Source organism: Ascaphus truei, chromosome 7 (genome assembly GCF_040206685.1).
Source record: "Ascaphus truei isolate aAscTru1 chromosome 7, aAscTru1.hap1, whole genome shotgun sequence".
In the NCBI taxonomy this organism is placed as follows: domain Eukaryota; kingdom Metazoa; phylum Chordata; class Amphibia; order Anura; family Ascaphidae; genus Ascaphus; species Ascaphus truei.
This window is the reverse complement of record NC_134489.1, coordinates 63993605-64004402: the sequence shown is the minus strand read 5'-3', so window position 1 is coordinate 64004402 and position 10798 is coordinate 63993605. Positions and strand designations below refer to the sequence as shown.

At 47.3% G+C, this 10798-nt stretch overlaps 1 protein-coding gene and 1 long non-coding RNA gene across 2 annotated transcripts; one reads left to right on the top strand and one right to left on the bottom strand.

The window, feature by feature from the left end:
- The first annotated feature begins 3991 nt into the window (after positions 1-3991).
- OPA3 (outer mitochondrial membrane lipid metabolism regulator OPA3) lies at positions 3992-6735 on the top strand. Its single transcript, XM_075608804.1, has 2 exons — positions 3992-4179; positions 6217-6735. Exons 1-2 carry the CDS (start codon positions 4038-4040, stop codon positions 6525-6527), a joined length of 453 nt encoding a protein of 150 aa, XP_075464919.1. The 5' UTR covers positions 3992-4037; the 3' UTR covers positions 6528-6735.
- Positions 6736-6971: 236 nt separating this feature from the next.
- Positions 6972-9241, bottom strand: LOC142499447 (uncharacterized). The gene is made up of 2 exons (XR_012802679.1): positions 8942-9241; positions 6972-8473 (listed from the first exon to the last, which is right to left on the bottom strand). It is a non-coding gene; the product is annotated as an uncharacterized LOC142499447 (long non-coding RNA).
- Between the last annotated feature and the right edge of the window lie 1557 nt (positions 9242-10798).

The following is a 10798-nucleotide window of genomic DNA, read 5'->3' as shown; positions in this document are numbered from 1 at the left end:
CATGATGACGTAATGTCAAGGCGTGACAAAATGGTGACGCGTTGCATTGCCATGACGATGCCACATCGCTACGCAGCGGTCTCAGTATGAAGGCCGCCTTGGGGTCCGCCAAAGGTAAGGCTGACCCCGATTGTCGTTACTACCGTATGTCTGTACAGTTGAGGCTGTAGTCCCACACTTCTCGGGTTGGGATTCCGCTTATTATATTAATCTATGAAAGTTATTTTTTACGTGTATATGGTAACATTATTTTTCATCTTATTTATTTATAAAAATGTTTTACCAGGAAGTAATACATTGAGCGTTACCGCTCGTTTTCAAGTATGTCCTGGGCACCGAGTTATGATAATACATGGTTGCATTACATGAACAGTGGTAATACATTCAAGTTACAGACCTTTTCATGGAGAGTTAGGGATATGATTACGAACATATGTAGCAATTACAGACAAGGTTACATTGTGTGAGAAGAGGTAGGAGAGGCCTGCAATATGTTGTGTTGGAAGTGGCCCTGCCCCATGGAGCTTACAATCTATAAGGAATGGGAAATTGAAACATCGGGTACAGGGGATGAGAAGGTCGGTGTGTTACAGATTGTAACAGAGCAGCTGTAAGATTAGCAAACGCCTGGCATATTCTATCACATGCGCAGTATTTTATCTGTAAATATTATTAATAAAGGTTATTTTTTCATTTTACACATCAAAACTAGATAGTGGGATGCGTGCATTCAATGAAAAAGAGTCTATTCTCTCGTTTTTGTCCTTGGGGTAACCTTTATAATCTGGTACTAATGGATTTTATGACTGTCCCGCACCAGAAAACATCCCCACCTGGCACTTAGAACAGCATACGGAGGTGTTTGAGGTTATGCAACGGTTTATCCACACAACACTATTAAGCAGCAAAATGCCAATGGTCTTTTAATTTAAGGAACACACTGGCCAAAAGGTTAATCCCCTCTGGGTTAACACAGAGCGTTTTGCTGATTAACCTCTTGACTGCCATATTGCATCTCCATACACATAAAACGCAACATTTTGACAGGGGGAAGAAAGGGGGTGGGGGAGAGAGAAAAAACGAGAGGGGAGAAAGTTGGGTGTGAGAGGGAAAGGAGGGGGTGATATGAGGAAGGAAAGGTGGTGGAGTAAATTTGGGGGCAAGAGGTAGTAGGGGGGACAGAGGTGAGGTAGAATGGAGGGAAGGCACTCGGGGTGGGGGGAAGAAGGTAGACGCCATGTTGTACAATACATTAAAGTGACATCTTTCAACAACTTGTTGTCTGTTATTAAGGGAGTGACGCTCTGCAGTAGGGATGGGTTAATGTAGCAACGCTCTGCAGGTCTCGCTCTGCCATCTGTGTGCTGAGTCAGGGTGCTGTGTTACGCACTCACAGCAGAGGGTTCCGGGGGCAATTGAGTTACACGCGGGAACAACAGAGGAAGGGAGGGGAGACACAGCTGTTACGGACAGGAGAGCGAGCACATGCTCTGCGGTGTGACACCCACAGCTCTGTCACTACACCTCCAACCTGCACAGTAGCCTACCTGCTATTCCTGTACTGACCACCCTCCACCCACAGCTGTTACTCCATCTCCATCCTGCCCAGTAGGACCCTCTGCTATTCCTGTACTGACCCCACACATACATGCAGCTCTCTCTGCTATGCCTGTACTGACCACACACACACACACAGAGTCACTGACCCTCCATTGTCCCTTCTAGTGACAGCTGTGTCACATTAGTAAATAATTCCTACCCTGGGAACTTCCTGTCCCTTCTAACCTCCCCTCCTTCCCCCAAACCTCTGCAGCACAGCTATCTCTCTGTATAACACACAAATCTGTATATAGTGTCTCAGTGTCTATATACCTCTATGTAGTGATACTGGGAATCTATATACACTGACTGTATATACACATCTGTATATAGTGACGCCGAGTATCTGTATACACTTACTATACATACATACATACACACACACACACACACACACACACACACACACCTCTGTATATAGCGGGGCTGAGAATGATACACACATACATACATTCACACCTGTTAGATCACGTAACGGAGTGACCCCCAGCACCTACAAATGCAGATCAAAATAACCATGGAATCCAGGGCTGGCTGTATGAAAAATGCAGCAAAAGTATAAGAAAGCCCCCCAGGGTATCCGGCCACCACTCAGGACTGCCGACTATGTCACTCCGTCTGCAACCCGGGTACCCCACCCATCACCAAGAATCCCACAAACTCTCACAAAGAGCTGTGATCGCTTATAGAAAATATACCCCGTAGGTTTTGGGAGCAGTGGGCCCAATGCCAACTCAGAGTCCACCGGGCTCCCAGAAAGCCCTTTAAAAACAAAATAAAATAAACATGGTGAATCGTTTCACTAAGCACGTGAGCGAAGAATCAGGCAGGCAAGAGAATGCGGAAACTAAAAGGTTTGTAGAGGGGAGTCGGGGACAACAGCTGCTGGACCTCTGTGTGTTGAGGACACAATAACAGTGACGCATAGTCAGGGTAGGGTGACCAGATATCCCGGTTTTTAGGGCTCTGTCCCGACTTTTTGGGTTTTGTCCCGGGTTTTATGTCCCCCTGGCGAGCGCCGACCGCGTATGCGCGAAGAGAGCTTGCCGACCACGCATGCGCAATTGGCACTTGGCATTTTTTTCCCGGGACAAATATGGTCACCCTAAGTCAGGGGCGTAACCAGAAATTCACATTAGGGGGTGAAACGTTTGATGTCTCTGCCACACGTGACGGCGCGGTCACATGATGCCACAAAGTCGATGAAGCAGGGCTGCTCTATTACGCTACGGCCCCTGTGCGCTCGCTCCCTGCATCAGCGCGACCTGATGGACTCCAGGCAACTCGTGATGGGGAGGCGTGGTGGGGGTGAGGCCCTGACATCACACAGCTGGTTTACCCACATTGGCTGAACCGTCGCCATGACGTGGCCAATGCTGGACCGCCGAGCGAGGAGACAAAAATCTTGTCTTTTGCCAAAGGCGGTCGCGCATCACGCTTTGTGCGCTCGCGCACACACGCCAACTGGGGCCCGCCGCATAGAGGGCTGTACTTTGCGAGCGGCGCGCACGCCGGACGAGGTCTTACAGAGGCCCTGCTCTCTCTGGGCAATCAGTTTCATTGCTGTGGGGAAGAGCGCGGGGCCTCTAATTCATTGGGGGTGCAAATGCACTCTTGCACCCCCTCTGGCTGCACTACTGCGGACAGTACATTCAACAAAACGTTATTACAAGAGCTAATCCCTCACATCACACAAGGGCTACAAGCCACTGCACTACATGCTACAATGCAGAATTATATGGGAAAAGGGCGTCAAGCTGGGGCCCTTTATTGCCAAGTAAAGTGAAGCAATGCATGCACTCATTAGTGGGTTTAGAGGGGGTACTTAGCTGCCAGTGCACTGTCCAGGGAGATCCTTTATTGCCAAGCCCAGCTGCCACACTCTGTATATAGTGATGCAGAGTATCTATACTATACACAGTATATATTCACCTCTACAAATAGTATCTATATGCACTGTGTATATACATCTCTGTATCAAGTGATGCTGAAAATATTTATACACTGACTGTATACAACATACCTCTCTATATAGTGACGCGAAGTATGAATATACACTGACTGCATATATACACTTCTGTATATAGTGAGATTATCCATATGCACTGTATATATACACATCTGTATATAGTGACACCAAGTATTAATATGCACTGTAAAGTAACACAGAGTATCTATGTGCACAGAATATGCATTATGTATAAATTCACACTATATATACATACCACCCTATATACAGATACTGGCCCTATAGAACTCTTTTGATGCCACGCCCCTCCAATTGACGTCTTCCCAGGTGGGCGTGATATTAAAGATGCGGCCCCTTAGTCTCATTAGCTATTCAATATATGCGGCGGGTCAGCTCATTACATATGCATGAGGGCGCAGTGACGTCACGAAAAGAGGGCGGAGCGCCGTCTGACGTTCATCGCAGGAAGATGGTGGTCGGCGCGTTCCCCATCGCCAAGATGCTTTATCTGGGGGTTCGCCAGCTAAGCAAGCCTGTGGCCAACCGTATTAAAGCGGGAGCCCGGCGGAGCGACTTCTTCCGCACCTACGTCTGCCTGCCGCCCGCCCAGCGTGAGTGAGCCCGCAGGGCCGCCGTAGCCGGCACGGGGTGGGGCTTGGGGTGGAAACGTACCAATAGGGGAACTGAACAAATCAAAAGGGACCAATCAGGGCGAGGAGACGTAAAAATGCGATGGTGGCCCACGTGTGTTCAGAGAGGTGACCCCGGCAGAGGTGTATACACAGCCTGAGTCCATCACACGCCCTCGTATACCCCTGCATCTTAATTACTTCTCCATATATACCACCTGCATCTTAATTACTCATCCTCCATATATACCCCCTGCACCTTAATTACTCCTCCATATATACCCCCTACATCTTAATTACTCCTCCATATATACCCCTTCATCTTAATTACTCCTCCATATATACCTTCATCTTAATTACTCCTCCATTTATACCACCTGCATCTTAATTACTCATCCTCCATATATACCCCCTGCACCTTAATTATTCCTCCATATATACCACCTGCATCTTAATTACTCATCCTCCATATATACCCTTCATCTTAATTACTCCTCCATATATACCCCCTGCATCTAAATTACTACTCCATATATACCCTCTGTACCTTAATTACTCCTCCATATATACCCCCTGCACCTTAATTACTCCTCCATATATACCCCCTGCACCTTAATTACTCCTCCATATATACCCCCTGCACCTTAATTACTCCTCCATATATACCTCCTGCATCTTAATTACTCCTTCTCCACCTCAATTACCCCCTCACCCCATATATAATTCCTGCACCTTTATTTACCCCTTAAATCCCATATATACTACCTATCTTAATTATCTATTCAGCCAGTATGTAACATTACACCCTTTCCCCATTCTGTATGTACCTTCTGTACTATATGTGCCTCCATATATCTTCTCTACAATGTTTTCACCCCATATATACCTCCTGTACCCTCTTTATCCCATCATGCTCCCATTTATAAGCCCTGTACCATAAATACTCCCTCCCCACCATACCCCTGCACTTTAACTGCCCCTACATATACCCCCAGTGCCTTAACTGCACCTTATATACTGTAAATGACAACTACCATATACCCCAGCAGTCTGCCCCAATCTTGTCTGATACACGTACACTTTCTGCCCCCATATATACTTCTCAGTCCCCTCATGTTTCCTACACCATGCTCTCCCTATTTACAGCCCTACCCCCGCATAATCCTCCCCCCTATAGTCTTAATTACAACCCCTGTCCTAATTCCTCTGCCTCAAGGTGACCCTCCTGTAACTAAAGTGGATGGACCTGGAAGGAAAATGAACTAGTGGGTGGTACCTATTGATGGGGCATGTCTTTACTCATCCCAATTCTGTAGCCTATCACAAGGGAGATGTGCAATGGGTGTTTTAGTGATGAGTGGGGGCATGTCCTATATAATTCCACCGAATTCAGTTTATTAATGGGTGGATTGCCCGATCGGGGATGGCCTGTGCGGCTGCTCCCCAGTTCCCTGCAATACTCTCCCTCCACCTGTTGGTGTCAGGATCCCAACTGGGCAGTCCTCGGACCGGCAGGACTGCTTCACGCCCCAAGGTGTGGCGAGGGGTTATCTTGCCTTCTATGGAGCAGCCCTCCTCCTGCAGCATTAGGCCGCGTTTATAGTGGCCACCCGCAAAACCTGAACTGTGATCCACAGTGACGGGGCTGTGACATCGCGTGAGCGGTTCTCCCTCATTGGCAGACCCGCGCACGTGACACGGCCCTTGTGCGGCAAACACAAAATTGTTTGTCTCGTGAAAAATCAGCCGCGCCATCATAAAGTTAAACCTGTTATGTGGCACTATAAACGTGGCCTTACATTCATTGTCATGGCGACTTGACATCAAATTATGCCGTAACACTGCAGTAGGGCTGCTCTTCAAGGAGTCGCCTGGGCTGGCAGTTAAGTACAATCTGCTCCTGATGGGTGGAGATGTAGTGGGCAGGGCCCATCTCCCACCCCACCCTTCCAGTGTATTACTGGGTAGAGATGTGTAGCAGACGTGTCCCCTCTCTGACCCCACCCCCTCTTTTCACAGTATATCACTGGGTGGAGATGCGTGCAAAGATGAGGATCATGGGATTCAAGGGGGCGGCGATCAAACCCCTGAATGAGGAGGCGGCAGCTGAGCTGGGGGCGGAGCTCCTAGGGGAGGCAATCATCTTCATCGTGGGGGGTGGATGCATGGTGGCAGAGTACTGGCGGCAATCAGCCAACAGTCGGAGGAAGGAGGAGGAGCTAGAGGCGCGGCTGGGAGCCATGGAGGGGGAGATCAGCCGGCTGGGGCTCCAAACGGAGGAGTTGGAAGCCCGGGCTCGGGGAGCAGAGCGTGTGCAGCTTGCAAAATGACCCTTGTCCTCTTTCTGCCGTCCCCCCTGCTGTTCCCATTTGGGAAATGCAGAACTGTTTACGGGTGACATGGCTCCTCAAGGGCAGGGCTAGCTCTGTAGGGGCAGGGCTAGCTCAAGCCCCGTGACTCAAGCATCATCACAGAATTTAAAGATGTACATACAGAGAAATAAAGGGATTCTATAGTGATGTAACCCAATGTGTGTGTGTGTGTGTGTACGTGCCGACTCCCTAACTCAATGCATATTCAGCTACAACACGCCAATTTAGTTGGCTACCACTATGGAAATGTGCATTGGATGGGTTTTTAAGAATAGGTGGGGGGCTGTGCTGACTAGTTCCACCCCCTACAGTGTATCACTCGCTGGAGATGAGCAGTGAACGGGACCTATCTTTGACCCCGTCCCCAGACACTGTGGTGCTTAAGAGCAAACACTCGCCATCTGCATAGGTCAAGGTTTATTTCTAGAAAACAGGATACAAAAAAAAGTCCCATATATATATATATATATTATATAATGGCAAATTAGATCCCAAAGCACTTACCCCCTTGGACGCCCGTCTCTCTGCTACGCGTGCGTAATGTAGCATTGATGCAGGACGGTCAAGGGCTTCCAAACCGTTCCCTCCCCAGATCCAGTGTGTGACCCTATTACCCTGATCCTATAAAAAAAAAAGCCCTATACCCGCCACCCTGAGGAGCGTTGCTGAGGTGTAACAGAGCGGCGCTATCTCTGCTACACCATAATTTTTATACAAATTATTCAAAATTATTTAAAAAACAAAACAAAAAAAAACCTGCTAATTATCTCATTGAAATTCTATTGGTCGAAGCTTGCAGCCTCTTCTAACCCCTTTCCGGCTGCATTGCAGGGTGTGCATAGAGACGCAATGGGTGCAGTGGAAAAAAAATGATTAGCACAGGACACAAGTATCCTATGCAGATCTGAAATTAGCACAGGAAACTGTGTGCACATAACTGAGATTGGCACAGGATGCTGTGTTTGTGTGCAAAACCAGGATTAGCACAGGATACTGTATGTGTGCAAAACCAGGATTAGCACAGGTGTGTGCGTGCGCGCAGAGCCAGAAGTAGCACAGGATGCTGTGCGTGCAGAGCCTGTATTAGCACAAGAGACTGTGCAGAGCTGGGATTAGCACAGGACGTTGTGTGTATGCGTGCAGAGCATGGATTAGCCCTGGACGCTGTGTGTGTTTAGCCTGGATTAGCACAGGACACTGAGTTTAGCCTGGATTAGCACAGGACACTGTGTGTGCGCGTGCAGAGCCTGGATTAGCCCTGGACGCTGTGTGTGTTTAGCCTGGATTAGCACAGGACACTGAGTTTAGCCTGGATTAGCACAGACACTGTGTGTGCGCGTGCAGAGCCTGGATTAGCACAGGACACTGTGTTTAGCCTGGTTTAGCCCTGGACGCTGCGTGTGTGTTTAGCCTGGATTAGCACAGGACACTGTGTTTAGCCTGGTTTAGCCCTGGACGCTGCGTGTGTGTTTAGTCTGGATTAGCACAGGACACTGTGCTTAGTCTGGTTTAGCACAGGATGCAGTATGTTTTTAGCCTGGATTAGCACAGGATGCGGCGTGTGTGCTGAGCCTTGATTAGCACAGGATACTGTGTGTGTTTAGCCTGGATTAGCACAGGATGCAGTGTGTGCGTGCAGAGCTGGGATTATCATAGCACACTGATCAGTCGGAATTAGCACAAAACGCTGTGTGCGCAGAGCCGGAATTAGCACAGGATACCGTGTGCGCGGTATAGATTAGTACAGGATGATGTGTGCGCAGAGGAGGAGCCACTCCCCTTAAAGGGCCCCTGCACAGCAGAGGAATCTTTGCTGGGCCCCCAAAACAGCGCAGTAGGTAGATCTTGAAGCATCTGGGGGTGGAGTCATTGGGTCTCCCGTCTGCGCAGCTCCTGTGTGAACGCTGGAAGTGCAGAGAGAGAGAGAGTATATATTTTGAGTATATAGCATTCAGCATCACTGTGTATACTGCACAGGAGATAATGTACACAGGGTCTATAGAGTATGCAGGGGATATAACGTACACAGGGTCTATAGCGCATGCAAGGGGATATAACATGCAATGGGATATAACGTACGTAGGGTCTATAGAGGATGCAGGAGGATATAATGGATATAATATACACAGTCTATAGGGTACGCGGGGGCATATAATATATAGTCTATAGAAAGTGTATATATATATATTTATCCCCTCTATTCTCTATTGTGTGTGCGTGTATAAAATGATGTGTGATTGTATAGGAGTGCATATATTGTCTATATAAAAAAATATATATAACAGTGCACATGTTTTAGTGTATACATATACACACACACATACACACTATAGGGTTTGCAGGGGGTAGGGTTTTATATGCTATATACTCACCCTCTATAATCTCCTCTTTCACCTTCTGCAGTTCTCTCCTCATCTCTTCGAGTAAATCCTGTACAGAGTCATGTGATCAAAAGCTGAAGGTTCGCTCATGAACCATAGGACAGAATGCCAGTCCCACTGACCCCATTAACACAAATCGTATAGAGTTTTAAGTCTGGGTGGAGTCAGAGGTCCTTATATGGGGTCAACCCCTACGACCCGTTTATTGATCTTATAGGATCAAAAAGGTACCTGGGGCAGACTGCTTGAGGTATCCTTTAGGAGGTTATCTTCTAGGATAGCGGCACGCAAACTGGGGGACCGCAAGACTTTTTTGGGGGGTGGGGAGGGGGGGGCCGGCTCACTTACCTGGCTTCTGTGTCACTCGTTTCCATGACAACGCAGTGTCAAATGATGCCACGGGGCCATGTGACGTGACATTACTCCACGGCCCGTTGCCATGGAGACGTGGTGTCAAATGGCGCTGTGGGTCACGAGGCGTGACATCACATGACCCCGAGGCATCATATGACGCCGTGGGAGGGGGGGGGGGTCGTGACACAGGGAGAGCAGGTGGGGGGGAGGGGGAGGCGCAGCAAAGGAAGTTTGCACACCCCTGTTCTAGGATTCTGTTACCTTGTATAATAGTACATTTTCTTATCCCATAAAGAGGGAGGTCGTATTATGCTAACCCCATTAGCACAAATCTTGTAAGGTTTTAGATGTAATGATAATCTGGGTAGGGTATGAGTTCCTTATAAGAGGTCACTATATGTCCCTCTCCATACAGTCCATCCCATGTGTTAGGGCACTTTTCCACCCCTCATAATACACACAGCCCCAGATTTTCTGATCTTGGACACATACTTCTATCTGATTTTTCAAGACTTGAATGCTGGATTTCCCAAAACAAACTGTTTTTAAACACTGACAAAACAGTAACAATGGTATTTGGGACGAAAGATACATTTCTAAAGTTACTAACGACAGAGCTACAGATCAGAACCAACTCTTAACACCATTCAGGCCCCTGTCACTCATTTTAAATATCTGGGCATATGGTTTGACTCCCATTTAACAATTGGATTGCATATTGATACTCTGACATCGAAAACCTATGCCAAACTAGGTGTACTTTATAGGAAAAAATCCTCCCTAAGTCTGCTGGTCAGAAAGCTCATCACACAACAGATGCTAATGCCAATTATAGGCTATGGGGACATAGTATATGGCACAGCACCCCAAACTCACCTTAGCAAACTTGACACCCTCTACAACTCAATATGCTGCTTTGTCCTCCAATGTAACTACAACACATCACTGTGAAATGCTCAAAGATTGGCTATCCCTTAAGTCCAGAGGCAAAGTACATTTTTCCTGTTTTACCTTCAAATACTTTCTAGACAAGCTACCCGCCTATCTAAACAAGCTTCTGATCCCTAACACACGCAGCACTTATCACCCGAGATCTGACTCCAAAAGACTGTTTACATTCCCAAGGTTCAACAAGGAATCCGGTCGCTCCTCCAGTTACCGTGCACCTCACAATTGGAACAATCTACCCCGAGACTCTCGCATCCGTCACCAGTTTAAGTCATTTCAAAACTTCAGCTGTCTCACCTTTTTAACCTTGTCTGAAACTGTTACATACGCCCATAACATATATTACCTTTATCTGTTCATGAAATGTCTTTAAATATTTATTTATAAAATGTTTTACCAGGAAGTAATATATTGAGAGTTCCCTCTCGTTTTCAAATATGTCCTGGGCACAATGACAAATACATGGTTACAAATACATAGTTACAATGTAATATAATGTATAACCCTGTTCATTAATGCAACCATGTATCTGTCATCATAACTCTG

Coding starts and splice junctions, on each gene's coding strand:
- OPA3 (XM_075608804.1), top strand. CDS start 4,038: ATGGTGGTCGGCGCGTTCCCCATCGCCAAGATGCTTTATCTGGGGGTT. Junction 4,180..6,216: donor CTGCCTGCCGCCCGCCCAGC/GTGAGTGAGCCC, acceptor CTCTTTTCACAG/TATATCACTGGGTGGAGATG.